This window comes from Chelonia mydas, chromosome 8 (genome assembly GCF_015237465.2).
Source record: "Chelonia mydas isolate rCheMyd1 chromosome 8, rCheMyd1.pri.v2, whole genome shotgun sequence".
NCBI lineage: Eukaryota > Metazoa > Chordata > Testudines > Cheloniidae > Chelonia > Chelonia mydas.
The window spans coordinates 86,748,461-86,765,172 of record NC_057854.1 but is presented as its reverse complement, the minus strand read 5'-3'; the positions used below and the strand labels follow the sequence as shown (position 1 = coordinate 86,765,172).

Sequence of the window (16,712 nt, the reverse complement as noted above, 5' to 3'; positions counted from 1 at the left end):
AGGCTCTACAGATGACAAGTGCTATGTAGGAACCAAGTAGTGTGTTAAAACACTAAACGGAATAGAATAACTCTTCTAATAATCTGGTAATGCTTAGTTTTACCGTACATCACCATAAAAAGGTGTCTAAATATTCTCTGTGACCAGTGAGTTACAGAATAAAGCTTTTGGCAGGTAAGTATGTTGAAGTTACTACAAATTGGATTAAAAGACTAAACTAAAGTTTTACAGTGTTAAGTAGCGATGCTGAAGCACTAACCCATAGCATTTTTGGCTTTCTGAGTGCAAGGATAAAAGGTTAAAGTTCAGGCAGACACACACAAGCAAAGCAGTAAATAAACTGCAGTTGGTACATCAAAAATCACCCGGACAACAAAGCAACGGAAAACATCAGATTTCAAGTGGTCACACAAGCAGAGCATGAATGTTTATTAGGATGATATGATTCAGTATGGTCTCTAGTATTTTTTGTTAGCACTATTGAGGATTAAGTACATACATGGCCAGGAGGACTGACTGCAACAGCAGAGAATGAAACTAAATATGTAGTTTCTAGAAGAGGATGTGAGAAGTCATGGCTGTGGTTTTATACATTTACCTGCTTCATTGAATGTTAGCTTTACAACATCACTTGTAATGTCTAGTAAAATAATGGAACAAATATTAGGAGAAAATAACCAAACACTAAACATAAGGGATTAAGAGAATCATAAGAACCATGAACAATTAGCATCATCTATCGTGGGGGGTTTCTGGACTGCTCCCTCCCCAATATAATCTACATACCTAAGAAGTAATAAAGAATCAATCTTACTACAAGGGGTGGGGGCAGGGGCAGGAGATTCAACAACTGTTAGCTATTTAGATTTTAGTAGATTATTGGTATGTCTCACAAAATCATACTCTCAAAGTTAAATCAACTTGGCTTCAGTACTGAGGTGGATGGGAGAGCAGTTGAGGGGAAACTATATTTGATACAGATATATAACTTTTTTTATACTGCTGGATAACTAACTTGCACTGAACAAAATTGTTGAGATAAACAATACACACACGCGCAGAGAGCCAGAGTAGAGTTCATTTGCATGGCATTGTGAAGCAAACCAAGTGAGCAATATAGTAGCCCCAGATCATTCAACTCAGAGTTAAATAGAATGGTTGCAAAGAAGGGAGATGAAGTGAGGAGCTGTAGCTTGAGTCCTGGAAGCTGGTTGTGTGTGTGTGTGGGAAGCAGTAGGAAGAAAGTTTAACCACCTCAAAACTGGCCTACTAAGGGCCTGGACAACTGAATCACTAGCATGGGGCTCTGGAGGACTGTCTCCACGGATACCATGGTTAGTCAGGATGCTAGGGAAAAAAAAGGGGGGAGTGAAAATAGAAGCATGAGGGCTGGCAGCTGAATGATACTAGCTCATATGGTCAAATGGGGACACGGATGGCTTGAGGATTCAAGATTCTTTGATTTCCACTTCATTTAAGCTGTAACATAAAGAGTCTTTCCAGCTACTCCATGAGGCCTGTGATAACTCTCTACAGCAATATGGAGGGGAGCAATTTATTTGTCTTTATTCTATATTTTCAACATTAAATAAACTTTGTATTATGTAAGCTACTCAGTGTTACTGCTGCAAGCTATTTTAATGATCATCACTCAACTTGTGTTCTTGATCAAAGACATCAACCAACGGTCTTGGCCTTAAGGAGTTATTGGTATTCTGGCTGCCATCCGACCAAGGCATGGGAAAGGCCTACAGAGTAAGAACGGGAGCAGAATTTGGAGGGACAAAAAGAATAACGACACATGGAGGAAAACTGACTGAATTAGTGCATGCAAGGGGTAATGGTAAATGGGAATGCATTGAACTGGGGAATGGGTGTCTATGGGGGTAGCACAGGAATCACTGTTAGTTCATGAGCATGTTAAATAAGGCAAGAGCTATCTGAAAGAGGAAGAGAGCAGCAGCATGTTAGTGAAACTTGCATAGCTTCTAAATTGTAAGGGGTTGCAAACATCAGACAGAACAGAAAAACAAAACAAAAGGGGCAAGAGAAGTTAAAGGTATGGGCAAAGATAGCAAAATGAAAGCTTGGGGGAAAATGGTATGCTGATCTGTTAACTTGCAGAGATTCATTCTATCTGAAGAAAAATAATCTAAACTACATATCCAATGGGAGGGAGAATACTGGAAAGTAGTGATGACAAGAGTATCCTTGGCATAATAGTGAACGTGAGATTAAACATGAATTTGTAATGCAACATGACGGCACTTGGCAATATGGTCAACATATTTTTGGGTTGCTTGAGTGGAGACACTATGTAATTGTGACAAAGTCAGGCTAGAGAGCTGTGAGAGGGTGGTCGACTCAATATACAGAATTGCTTGAAACCTTCACAAAAACATACATGTTCCACAATGAAACACAGTCAGTCCTGTTATACATTTCATAAAATGAACTTCAGGTTCCAATAATCCATGGGAAGATCAAGGTCAGACACTCTACTTTGCTGTCAGCCCAAGTCTATAATTCTACAGGAGCCTTGATCTTTCACTTCCTTATTGTTTTATGTTCCGCTTCTCGTTAGATAATAGACTCCTGTATTTTTGACAGGATTCTTCTGATCTCTGCTTGGCATTGGAAGACAGGTATATTAACCCTAGAATGATAAAGACTCTTTTCTCTATAAACTGAAAAGGGATTACTTTAGGGATCCCTATGTCCATTTAAAGGCTGCCTGAAACCTTTAAAAACTCCACCTCCAGTGAGAGAGGGGAGGAGAGACAAGCTGCTGCAGGGCTAGTGGCAGCAGGAAGAAAGGGTGCCCCCCGAGTGGATGGCTGCTCTCCTCTCTACAGAGGAAGCTACATAACAGATTGCCTGTTTAGTTTAGAGGAAGGAGGGGCACCCCCAAAGCCAATAACAAGGCCACCCACCCTCAGAGTGAGGGTAGGGAAAGCTATTCCCGTCTGTTTTGTGTTGAAATTGGTTTATTTTTGTTTTCGTTTGGTGGAGGGGCACTCTTTGGGCTTGCCCTGAGGCCTGCCTAGAAAATATTGGGAAATAAACCCCCAAGTGGGAGAGTAAACACTGTCCAGAATGGAGCTGGTTTACTCCAGGCCCCCACCGCCAGAGGGGGAAGTGCTAAGCCTGCGGAGGTGGAGGAAGTGCATTGCCACAGTAGTGCAATAGTGAAGTCTGTCTCTATATGGTCCAGGGTGTGATCACTCCTAGAATAGAACATTCAGTTCTGGTACCTCATTACCAGAACAATATTGACTAACGGGGATATTCAGAGGAGAAAAATGATTGGAAGGAGTGACTTCAAAGAGAAGTATTAATAGCTTAGGTAAGTGATGACAATACGGTAACAGTCTAGAAATATTTGCATGTTTCATGGACGGAGAGGAATTATTTATGGTGATACAAGGAAATATAGCTAGGGACAGTGTAGCAATATTAAACAAAATTAAAAAGAAAATGTAGGTTGACTGAGGTCTTGCAAGCAGAGTGTGGGATAGTTTACAAGGAGTGGACATGGAAGCGTGGTCACTTGGGACTTTTCTAAATTGGATTGGACAATGTGGTAATACAAAGAACAATGGTTTGCATGGCAGGGGAATAGAGTAGATGACATATTTGTCTTTTCTCAGATTTATGGGACACATAGCAAGAAATGCTCTTTCTTTCAAGGTTCAATTCTGAAAGGTGTAGAACACGCTGGCCTCAGTCTAGAAAAGCATTTAAGAATGTGCTTAATTTTGAACACAAGTAATCACAGATGCTTAAATGATTAGCTGGATTGGGGGCCAGAATACTCATCATATTGCAGGATTGAGCCCTTAACCACATTGAAAAGAGTGACTACTCAAGTTGTTCGCCAGCTTTTAGCTGCCCTGTGAATAATATCTCCCAGTTTTGCACCAGACTGTTTTAAATTGCTAAATGATGTACTGATCTTTGTAAAACTGGCCTGCATAATCCTTTGTAGAGAAACAAAATGATGCGCAGAGACCGCGGTGATGAACACAGTAGAAATGCTTATAAACAAACACCTATTTGCTGATTTAATACACTGTGAAGAGTTTTGCTTTAATCTTTCGTGACTGTCTAGTGCCTCCACTTTTTGACAAGCTCAGCATATTGTCAGTAAAGCATTTGCATATAGGATATAATAAAAATAATTTCAAATATAATAAAGCCTTGAAAAGGGCAATGGGGTTTGTATGGTGACCAGCACAATGGGGTCCTAGTCCACAGCACTACCACAATACACAAATAAAAATAAAAGATCTAATTACTTGAGCAAGTGTTATTCTTTTAAAAGGCTTAAAGAGATTGCATCTTAATTTCTAGTTTGACTTTTTGTTTTGTTTCCTTTCTTGTCAGACTCCATAACACTAAGCTGGATTCTGATACCCTCGCTCACTGTGAGGTTCTCCTTACTTCAATGGCTCCACTTGTATAGTAATGTGCTATGCGTTCGCTTAAGTGATTATTCTGAGAAGTGAGCGATCTTCTGATTTGGAAGCATTTTGCACCCACTTTCCACTGATACAAAGGACTACACACAGTGCCCTGTTGATGAACTGAGCCCCAGCATGAGCAAGGGAGTCAGAATCTAGTCCTTTATGAATAGTAGGAATCTTTGTTTTACAAATGGTAGAAAGACTATGCTGGAACCAACTGTAATGCAAAGAACTCTGAAAATAAAAGAGAAAAATTAAGTGTTCAGTATAAGAACATGTAGAAGTGGGGGGGGAAAAATTCACACCTAAACTGAAACTGGGGAAATTTGTGTTTTCATAATGTATGTGGTCCAAAACTGCACTGTTCACACAAGCCAGTGCTGTGAACTGTCAGCAGTTTTTTTTTTACTAAAACTACTTTGGGTTTTGGTAAATGGAGGTGCTGAGGAAGCTGAAGTTCACAGATTAATCCTCTGGACCCTGCAGACTTTATATGCATCTTTGGGCATTCATTTGGATGGCCGTCCTGAGAATACCTGTCTTCTGAAATTCAAGCTAGTCAAGGGGATGTCATTATTATCTGTGCCCTCTTGTTGTCAGATCCTGAAAAGAGAAGCAGCAAGGACAAATATACAAATACATTTTTTAAAAAGCTAAATTTAGGTAGAAATTGACTATATTTTTCCTTAATGTTTTGTAGTCTGTCCTATCAGATAATACTGAGCATGTGATTACAGAAAATTAACTTTAAAAAGCTCTTTGGAACATGTAGTTTGAAACAGGAGAAACTATAAGGCAAAGGATTTCCAGCACATGGAAAGAAAAAGTCACATGGGATTAAGCACAGAACAAAAACTACTCTCCAAGTTTTCCTATAACAGGAAAATACAATGACAATAGCTTTGTCTTTGTGTCACTGCTCAGAGAAAGGAAAAAATTAGGTGGGAGGGAATGTTTGAGCAAAATCCTTTCAGCAATTCCTTTTCTTTCTCTCCAAATTTCTAGAATGGTAGAATAGTATACGCATCCTATACTCTGGTCACCTAGCCCATATTTAAAAAAAATAAAAATAAGAATGCAGAGGACTGCCCCCCTCAGCCCACCATCTCCTTGAGAGCTATTTTTGTTTGTGTTTTTTTAAACAGAATTTTAAAAGTAATTAATATTTGAAGAGTGGGCATACAAAGCAGATTGTGTGTTGGGTTAGACATTGCCCACTTAAACAGCTGTAATGTAGGTCAGGGTCAGCTTGAAGTTGGGGAATACACCGTTTTCAAAAGTTGGTTAAGCAGCAGAAAAGGTTGGACTTTCCCTAATTGTTGTTTCTTAACGTGTCCTTTTCCATCTTGCTGTCAATGCTCCAGCCTCCTTGCTGTCTCCAGAAGCGTTTTGGGTTTTTTTGGAATATTTGTGAAGATTAAAAATAGAATGTATCCTTCAAGTGATTTAAGCAACTTCAGCGGATTTCAAGCTTTTAGACTGTAAGCTCTTTAGGGCAGGGACTGTCTGTATTTGTACAGCACCTACCACAATAGGGTCCCTGTCAGTGGCTGGGGCTCCAAGGCACTACAAATCATATAATCATTACGAGGGGCATGATCCAACACCCACCTAAGAGAAAGTCTCTCACTGGAGCAGCACCTGTACATTTGATGATGCTACTGCAGAGATTTTAAACAACAACCCACCCCCATCCCCAACCATGGAGGGGACGGAAGGTGTGAGCCAAAGGGCTGGCAGGACACTCCCCAGCCATACACTGGCCCTGCATGGGTAAACTGCGAATAAGGGTGGTATTAATAAATACAAGCACCCAAGGGTGCTGGAACAATTTGTATAGTGTGGGGGGGGGGGGGGAGGGGTGCTGAGAGCCACTGAACCAAACCCTAAACCATGAATATGAGGCAAATCGCTTCAAACCAGGAGGTGCCGCCGCACCCCTAGTTCCAGCACCTGCACCCCTGAGCTCTGCCCAGTGGCTCCTTTAGTTGACGGGGGGGCAGGGGGGGTCATGATGGTACCCAGCGCCTCTCAACAGCTTCCACAGCTCTGAGTATGCTCAACGCTATCCCCGCCCCGCCCCCGCCCCCGCCCCCGCCCAACCTGGCTCTCTCCCCCGCCTCCCGCCCTGCGGCCAGCCCTGCCCGGGGCTGGGGCGCCGGCGCCTACAGGGGCGGAGAGGCGCCGCGGGGGGTTCCGCAGCAGCGAGCTCCCCCGGTGCCCCCGCGGCGCGGTTTGCCCAGGACCCGGGCAGGCAGCCGGAGGAGCCCGGCTCCCGCGGAGGGGCTGAGCCCTGCCTCAGCCCGGCACTTCCCCCAGCGCTCGAGGGCTGCGCGCCCGCGGAGAGCCGCCGCCAGCAGCGCCGCTCGGCCCCGGGGCCAGGCCGGCGGGGCGGGGCGGGGCGGGGCGGGCGCCGGGGGAGGGCCAGGAGCGCTGTCCTCGCCCGGCTGGTGCTGCGCGGCGCACGCGTGTGCGCGGCTCCGCGGGGCGGCGAAAGCGCGGAGCCCGGCTGGCGCTGCTGGGGGGTGAGTGGCCCCCGGGCTGTGAGGGGAGAGTCTGGGGGGCAGCGCGGCCTGCCAAGAACGGGGTGGGGGGAGTTTCCAGCCTCTTCCCTGGGCAAGGGTCCCCTCCTGGAGGGAGCGGTGCTGTCTCCCTCACCTGAACTCAGCTCGCTGCAACCAGGGCACAGGGGGCTCCTTGTGGGGCTTGGGGGTGAGGGGAGCAGCTCAGCGCCGGGCCCCACAGGCTGGGCTTTGAGGGAGTCTCATGCAGGGTCAGACTTTGCCCCCCCCCCCTTTCCAAATTCCCTCTGAACAGGAAAGCTGCGCCCCCTGAAGCCCGCTGTAAGGACACGCTGGAAGGGACGTGTCATGTTGGGTCAGTGGTGGAGATGGAGCCGGCCTTTCTTGGGTACCTCAGGAGCTCTCCCCTGGTGACTGGAGCCACGTCCGTGAAAACAGGCAAGTCTATTCTGTGATCAGAATAAAAGGACAGAGAGAGGAGTATCTTGCCCACAGAAGTTAGAGATGGAAGAGGCCCTGCTGGATCAGCATCCTGTTTTCTAGTTAGTTGAGACAAGCTTTTGGGAAGGAGGAAAGACTATCCTGAACGATAAACTGCAGGCCATGGGTTCAAATATATTTATCCCTGAGAAAGTGCTCACAAACGTTTTTGAGACTCTGTACTCGAGGCTGAGAATGTCTGCTGTCATTACGCCTTTAAGGAGACAGTGTAGGAATATTAATAAGTACTGACACTACACCGTCGCTAAACGCTATTATTAGTGATTCAATATTTACTTCTGACATCCTGCCTTTTTATGTTACAATTACATTTATTGTTATATCAATGCATATTGGATACTTCCACAATTCAAATATGCATTTTTAAAATACATTTTGCAAGCCATTTATGCATAGGAATGGAAATTAAGATATTTCTATTATCTAATGGGTCCAGTCCAGCTCCCATTGAAGCCAACAGGAGCTGTGCTGTTGATTTCAATAGGAGGATGAAGCCCAAAGTAACCATATTAATGGTTAAATATTTTATACATTTATTATTCGTATTACCATTGCACCTAGGAACTGTAGGCACGGACCAAGACCCCAGTGTGCTAGGTACTGTACAAAACAGAGAACAAAGAGACCATCCCCACCCTAAAGAGCTATTGCATAACTATCGCTAAATATAGAAATCCATATTACCATGGAGTGGTTTCTTATTATTGGATTCACGCTATACCCGGTAATGGGTTCTGTTGTCAATAATCCAAATGAAAACTATAAAAATGTAATATTTTGAATAAAAGCCCCACATTCAAAAAAACAAAGTTGGAGGGTCCCCCCCGCCCCCAAGACCATATGATTGTTGTAAGTAAGTTACAGGTATTTTTAAAAAATTGTTTAAGATATGTTTACCCAACAGCAGAATGGTTAGGCTGTCATATAAACGCTATAGTTCCAGTCATTCTGACATCTGCATACAGCTATATTCACACCTTTCTTTGCTCAACATTAAAGTCTGTCAACCCACAAAAGCAAGGACATTCCATAAGTGCTGTAACTCTATCCATAACTCGTCATGGTCTTGTCTAGAAAATATCTTCAGCAAAAGTGCAGCTGCAGTGGTGCGACCAGCAGCGTAAGCACTACCATAGACAGGGAGCAGGCAGTTTTTTCAGACTACCTACTAGGTTAGGTGATACAGTAGTAAACACTCCTATTCTTGGTGTCCACTAGATTTTACACTATCAGTACCACTGTTGGTGGTGTAATGGTGCTGAAAAACAGATATTAGATTTATTAGTATAGTATTCATGATCCCTAAATGGTATGTGATCTGTCATACTGCAGGTGCTGTAATGCATGTAAGGTAATGCACTGTCAGAAGTCATGCTATCATTAGAAAGACATCTCAAATGTTCCTATCAATGGCAGTATATCCTGCTTAGAATGAAGTTTCTGCCTGAACTCTGAATTTCTTCGCTTTTTGAATGAGAACCATTAGACTTAAAGGTGAACTGCAAAGCCTTTGTGAAGGATATACTTCACAAACTATTTAAGAAGTAAAAATTAGTTGATCAGTTACTTTAAGACAATTGTAATACTTTTTGTAAGACACAGAATTCACAGTCATCAGTACTTCTGCATATCATGTAGACTTCATAGTTGTAAGCATGCATAAGCACGGGGTACCTTTTACTTTTTCTTCATAGGTCTGCTACCTCACAAGCTTAAAGAGAACCTCAGTTATCTTTTATTCAGTCTGTGTACAGGTGGCAAAATTTCCCCTTCCTGATGTAGAATCTTAAAGGTTATTGTTGTTTTTTTAAAAAAGAAAGTTTGAAGTTTATCTCTGATCTCCTTTGATATTTGCTCTTACATTTTATGCTGTATGAATTTTGCATATGTGACTTGGGCAGTTCATTTTATAGTGCTTTCATTGTCTAGAACTTATGCAATAAGCAACTCTCCAAAGAAGGATATGAATAGATGCGTTGTTGGCATGTTGACTCAGTACTATGGCTATGGTTTTGCTGTCATAAAGCAAGCTGTCTGAAGGATGTTTACAGTTACTGGGCAATTTCAGTTTATTGGAAAACACCCCATTTACTTGAATCACATTAGTGCTCTGATTGCTCATCAGTATGGTAGCTGATGATTTCAGTGACTGCAGTAAGTAAAGTTTGGCAGAGGCTGAGGAATTTTACAGTGGGACTTAAGATTTCAGTTTGAAGGGCTTATAATTACAGGTTTAAAAAGATAGTCTTTGTAATTTTTGAAAATCTTACATATTTCATAAACCACCACATATCAACTCCCCTCTGTCTTTCATCCTCAGATACCTCTCAAAAAAGGAAATAGTTCACATTTCTTTGCCTAAACCCGCTCTCTTCCCCCCAAAAGCCTGGAAAATAAACTTCATATTAATGTAAAAATAGATTAGCAAAGACTGGATTTTCCAGAACAATGTCTCAGGCTTGTCCCCCAAAATGTCATGAAAAGGGTTCAGGATTTACAGAGCTTTAACAGCACAAATACTTTGAAGTAAAGAATTAAATCATGAAAATGTTTCAATAGAAGTATTTTCATTACAAAATGTCAAACAATAAGAGTCATAATAGATTCACTCTGCTGCAACATGCCTGATAGACCTTCACTCCTCCAATATATAAAGTTCAAACACTTCAACATCATCTATGTTTTAAAGTTGTTTGTTATGACCAGAACTAGTATAGGTGTGCAGTTGGAGACAGATATTATTTAGAATAAAATAAATAAATAAATAAAAGTATCAATCCTTTGGAAGCTTGAAGCTTAAATCTCTTTTAGTTTTAAAAAGAGTGTTTGCCTCCACTACCTCTGCCTGGGCATTTGTTTATTGTATGGTAGACTTTAACTAACGGTTTAAAAGTCAGCATCGTGAGTGCTGCCTTTCATTTTGTGGAAGTGGATGGATCAAAGAATTGTGGTATTGCCAACTTCCACAATTTTATTACAAGTCTTGCATTATTTGGTGTTTTTTGTAAAGTTCTAGATCCTTGAATCACATGATTGTGAGAATCTCAGGTTTCATTAAAAAAAATTGTGTATGGCCATCATGTAGGGTTGCCAACCATCCAGCATTGGCCTGTTATCTCCAGGAATTAAAGATTAATCTTTAATTAAAGATTATGACATGTGATGAAATCTCCAGGAATACATCAACCAAAATTGGCAACCCTAAAGGCTCAAAAGCCAGAAGGCAAATAAGAACCACCCCACTTCTATGTTTAAAAAATTCATGATTGTGTAGGGCCTGATCCATGATTTTCTTGGAGTCAGCAAGACTGATTCCTAGGAGAACATAGAGCCTTTGACGTATAACCTATCTTTTGAATGTGGCAAGGTTGAACTAATTTCCTCATGCTGGAATAACACTTCCCATAGTGGCCTTCTCAGTAGTGAGGCTGGACTATGCCCTAATCCCTGGAGGAGTTTGGAGTTCATTAACCCGGAAGCTTTCACTGCCTCTCCTACCTGTTCTGTGTATAGAAGACAGCATTCTGGTTCTTTCCACAAGCACTCACTCACTTCAGGGCAATATCTTGGGTAAACCAAGAAAAGTCAGAACGCAGACTTTGAAGAGTGGCAGCAAACACTGTGCCCCTCCCAGTCCCCCCTCCCGTGGCTTTCTAGCCAGTGGATCATCCAGTTCGCAAAACCGCTTACTGTTCTCTTCTCACCATTTGCTTGTCCTGTCCCCTAACTCCTTCTCCCCTGGGCTCCTACAGAGCAAAATTGCAGAGTTTAACTCTGTGGCACACAAGGGTTGCAGAGTGTCCCTACCTGGCAGGTCTTCTTCCTTGTAGCTATGCAAGGACTAAAATATGGCAGAACTCCAGGGAGCTGGGGAATGTCACCCTTAAGAAGTTCTGGATGACTAATCCTGCTCAGATATACAAAGAAGTGGAAGAAAGGGGAGGAGAGCAAGATGTGAACAGGGACCCTTACACCTGCTTTGCACAGGGGCTAGTCACAGTCTGTCTTTGTGGTTCCTAACCATAAAACACTACAATGGCTAGCACTTGCAGTGGTGCTAACCTCCACATAGCCTTTTTAGACTGGTGGACTGATAAAGAAGGGCTATTGGGGTGGGGTGGGAAAAGCATATGCTATATCCTTTTAAAGTGCTGTGGAAGGAGGCACACTTAGTCCATATGTTCCCGTGGATAGAGTGTCTGCCAGACGCAGTCAATAAGCTCTCTAGTCAATGCCCCCAGTAAGCCACAATTTATCTGAATGTGAAAGGATTATTTTTGTATTAAATATTAGATACATCTTCGGATGCTCTAAGTTGCAGATGTTGTAACAAAAGGAGTATTTTAAAATGTTTTTTATTTTTTAAAACAGGGAAAAGGAATTTATTTCACTTTAGAGAGCAAAATGTTCTCCACATGGCTTGTGCATTTGGCAATTTGGTGTTTGGTACAAGCAGTAACAGGTGAGTGTTTGATTTCTAAACAGAAACTTCGCTTAGAAAATCTTGAACAGTTTAATTTGTTTCTCCTTCAGTCTTTGAGTGCTTTGTTGGAAAATACCTTCCTTATATCTTAGTTCCAGAGGGTCACACTACTATAACTTCGATGCCTGGCTGGGTTGTTTTCTTGTAAAAAAATTCATTTTCAGGTAATTGGATAACGCTGTTAAGAGTAGTGGATGTGATTCTCTGCTGCCTTCCGCCTTGTCACTTACACCTGGTCATAGAGGATGTATGACACTACTATTCTGATTTGGCAGCATTTTACACCCACGGTGCACAACTATAAACAACCCTACAAAGTGCAAGGCGTTGGAGGATCAGGCCTGGTGTTTATTGAATGTACTTTTCAGAACCAAATGGTGCACAAGATAAGAACCAATACATGCAATCATTGGCGACTCACTTTCATTTGTTTATACTGCATATAATCAAAGTTTCACTTCTGTTTGATGTGTGAATTCAAGGCTACTACAGGAAATAACTGCTTGTAAGTTATTTATTTAAAGTTAGAGGTTTGCTGTTGGTTACCTGAGAGGCACATCTTGCATACAATCCATTTCCAAATAGGCCGAGCTGACTACGTTAACAAATAAATAGCAATTCTGCTCCATCATTTTCCACTGCCCATATCAGTTTTTTATAAAATATTTAGTTTCCTTTCTCTTTTAGATTTGTATTGATTCAAAGGGTAGCCTGAAGGGCCACTGAGCAACATCAAATGTATATGCACATCTGTTTGAATTGGGTGTTACACCTTCCTATCCTTACATCTACACAGGAATTATGAAAAGGAAAATAAGGGATATCTCCCATGGAATTCAGAGGGAGGTTTACCATTCACCTCAATAGGGGCATGATTGCTGCTATTTCACCAATATGCATAGTGTTTTTTGTTAAAAGAGAAGATAAATAAAGTTCGGCTATCAGGTGGCTCCTTGGATTGTACTTTTTTCAGTAAGAAAGTAGGTTGGCTTTCATTCATGATGTCCCTTAAATCAATGAAAATTTAGTGCCATGCACAAATCATGAACTGGATTATGGTGGAGGATTCTCCTTCGCTTTGTAAAATACCCTATACTTAAGGCCCTTCTTTTTCAGTTTATAACTGATTTTTTTCCAAAAATTCTGAAGTTTTAGAAAAGCTATTACTTGGGTTGGTTTGTTTGTTTTGAAAAACAACTTTTACACAAATTTTAGACCACTTTACATGAAAATACTGATTATGGTAAAAAAAAAGTCCAATACATTACATTAGATAGATGTGTAAATTATAAATGTATAAATTAGTCTAAGTATAAATGTGATGCTGTCTGTTAAAATAAAGCAATGTAGTGAAGGATGCACGTGCATACAAATGCATCCCAAGTCCTTAAAAAGAAAAGTGACAGAATTCCCTGGACCCAGCTCCCCACTGTGGAAAGAGAGATGGCAGCTCAGTAATCTGTTGCTATTTTTCCCCCTGTCCCCCAGTATTAACCCTGATATTTACCCAAAAAACTGAAGTTAATTTTTTGCACTGATTTTCACCCCTTTTATAAATTTTTGCAATAAATACTGATACATTTCTAGGAAATTTCAAACAAAAGGCTTTTCACACTCTTAAGGGATCATGTGAGTATTTATACTGTTTGTTTTTCCCATTGTATTGTAGAAAATTGCAAAAGAGGAGACATGATCGCTAGCACAGATTCTGTAGTCCTTCCTGGATCAAACATTACCCTCTCATGCCAGCTAAAACAGGGTGAACAATGCAAGGAGCTAATTTTCAATAAGTCTGAAATAGTCCTTGCATATGGAAGACACACATTTAGTTGCAAATGTAAATCGAATGGAAAAATCATCTGTGGAATTGACATCTATGTTGGAAGTAAGGAGAAGCCATTTCCTATTTCTTATTGTAACACTTCTTAGGATATCAGCTGTGATGTACCTCTGAGAAGCACATCACAAAGTGGTAGTGGATAACTACTTTAGTGAGTCCATTGGGTGATGGATAGGTTATTATAGTCAGAGTTAGTTAATTATTTAATCTGGGCCAGATTGTGCCTCGGGGTCCTCCATACACTGATCTCCCCCCATGCATGTGTGGGCATTCACCATTGTAATATAATATGCTTTACTTTGGGAAGGGGTTGGACATATGTATCACCAGCCTACTGTATACACATTGACCCTTCCCCCTTTGTAAAATACTACATGAGGCTTTATTAATGTTTGTGCCTCTCCCACCCTCCTCAGTGGAATGCCCCTTTTAGTGTGATGGGGACAAAAGATTCCAAGGCAGTGGTAGATGGAAAAATCCCCAACAGATTCCTCCATTGGAGGGTGCAGGGTTCCCCAAAATGCAGACATAGGGTCTCGGCATTGATGGATCCAGTGGATCCCCAAGATTTGTGATTCAGGGCACAAACTCCCAGTAGTTCCCTTATGAATCCTGTTGTGAATAAGAAACTGTGAATTGGGAATCCCACAGAGTTTCTAGTAGCCTATGGGAGCTAATACTCCTGAAGTGGGTTGGGGTTGCATCTCTTTTGTCTCATGGGGAAAGAAAGCTTTTGAAGAGCAGTTGTCAGTTGCTGTAGGCAGGCTTTTGGGCCCCAGTCCTATCCAGGCTGTGCAAATTGAGGCCCCTGCGTCTATGTGGAATCCCATCGTCTTCACTGGGGCTCCGCACAGTGGTCAGCCCATGCAAAACAGCTTGTAGAAATCAAGGCTTTAATTTGTTCTTCTAAGTAAGTAAAAAGCCAGTCTCCCATAAAAGAGCGAGGTAAAAAGACAGCCTGAACCCCAAATTCTTTGTTTTTAAAAACAAAGGCAACAAAACAAAACTCAAGACTGTGTAGAAGAGGGTTTCTTATTACCTCTGTTACCAGTGTTTACCTCAAATATTGACAAGAGTGTCTGTTCAGATCCTCCAGACCAGCCAGGAAATGTATCCTGTATTCTGTATGGAAGAGATGGGAACCTTACTTGCACTTGGGATAAAGGAAGACTTACTCACATAGAAACTACCTATGTGGTACAGTAAGTAACTGATGGACAAGGTTCTTTTAAACCTACAGTTGAATAATAGCTTGAAAGCTTACTATTTCTGGCAGGCCTATTTCTTTTTATTAAGGCCCCAAAAAAGTCAGTTGTCTTATGTTTAAACCATTTGGGGAAAAGCACAACGGAGACAGTATATGACTCAAGTTCATGAAAGTGAGTCTAGTTGCATAAGGAGCCTATTCAGCTCACATTTTTCCTGCAGATGCAGCACCACATTACCTCAGCACCTTCTGGGCTAGGCAAGTGCAGGAACTATACCCCATTTCTAGACATGCTTCCCCCTTGAAACTGGATGTTTAATACCGGAACTGGTATTAAACAGCTGCTTAAGCTTGCCCTTTCCTAGGGAACATTCTCAAACTGTCCAGTGTCCTAATATATGTCCAGGGCAGGTTCTTCTCTGCTCGGTTATGGCATGAGCTGAAGTACTTTTACTAAGAGACCTATAGCTTGTATCTCTGCCATGGAACTCTGCTAGGGAAATGGAAAGTGGCCATTGCTCTGAAATATATTCCCCAAACTTGCTGCTCAAACACAGGAACCGGGGAGAACTCTCTCCTCTGATCCTATTGAGGACCCATGACTGACTCCGAGGGAGGGATATAGGTTTCCCTGTATCCTGCTATGGAGACCTAGGGAGCTTGTTCTCGGCCCACACAGGCTACCTTGGTATGTGAAAGGAAGAGAACTAAATCGTTTAGGGAGTCAAAATGCACGGGAGGTGGGAAACTCCTTAACAGAAACTCTCCTCCCACCCAAGTGGCTGTACCAAATCTGCCATGGAGTTGGGATGTATTCTTATCATCCTTTACAGCCCAGCTGGACAGGCTCAGCTGCTGCCCAACCAGGCTTTGGACACCAACAAGGCATTTTGTCCTCCTAGAGCACCTATCATGCTGTGCTCTTTGCCATAATAGCAATGGTGCTTGTATAAGTAATGGAAACCTGCTTTCAAGTCTCTAATCTATAAGAGGGTATACAAGTAGATTATAGACTAGGAGGAAAGCGTGTATCTCACTGTGTAAAGAAATACGATGTAGGTTGCTATCCCCATCGTTACAAGAGTAACCTATCCTGCATTCCTTCTAAGCTGCAAGAAATGTATAGTTTTTGAAATAATTTTGTTTTAAAAGTACACCATGGGCCCTGTGCTATCATCTTGGTATAATTTTGTTTACTTTAAAACCTTCCATTGCTTTGATGATATTTTAGGCATTTTAGAAGCTACAGATAAATGCTACATCATGTACAGATCGTGCCATCTGTTTTCAAGCAGAACTGCCCGACAATTGAACAGTACAACCCCATATTAATAATATTTTGTTGTTCGAAAAAGAACTTTAGGGCCAGATTCTCAGCTGACGTAATCCAGTATGACTCAGTTGAAACAATATACATCATCTGAGGATTTGGCCCATAGAGTGTGTGTTGAAGATTTTAATCACAGGTTTATCTTTTGTTCTAGGCTAACAAATGAGACAGAATGCTTAAGTTTTGCAGAAGAAAGTATGAATCCTAAATACGGCTCACTGAATCTGACCAAGTTGAATTTTGAATCCAATTATACAGCTGTGGTTGCTGCCTCAAATAGACTAGGAAATGCTTCTTCCCTACCCTTTACATTCATGTTGATAGACATAGGTAAGTGTTACTTGTCTCTTAAATGAGCAGATC

The 16,712-nt window shown here is 41.7% G+C and overlaps 1 protein-coding gene across 4 annotated transcripts in view; it reads left to right on the top strand.

The window, feature by feature from the left end:
• Nucleotides 1-6,611: 6,611 nt before the first annotated feature.
• Nucleotides 6,612-16,712, top strand: part of IL12RB2 (interleukin 12 receptor subunit beta 2) — a 33,835-nt gene continuing 23,734 nt past the window's right edge. The window contains exons 1-5 of one of the 4 annotated variants that reach the window (XM_043520995.1): nt 7,104-7,426; nt 11,861-11,951; nt 13,642-13,857; nt 14,900-15,014; nt 16,504-16,679. In XM_043520995.1, the coding sequence (XP_043376930.1) occupies nt 11,894-11,951; nt 13,642-13,857; nt 14,900-15,014; nt 16,504-16,679 (565 nt within the window). In that variant the 5' untranslated portion in view covers nt 7,104-7,426; nt 11,861-11,893. Of the gene's footprint in view, nt 6,992-7,103; nt 7,427-11,860; nt 11,952-13,641; nt 13,858-14,899; nt 15,015-16,503; nt 16,680-16,712 lie in introns of those variants that run through there. The other 3 variants (XM_043520993.1, XM_037907423.2, XM_043520994.1) reach the window with 3 other exon arrangements.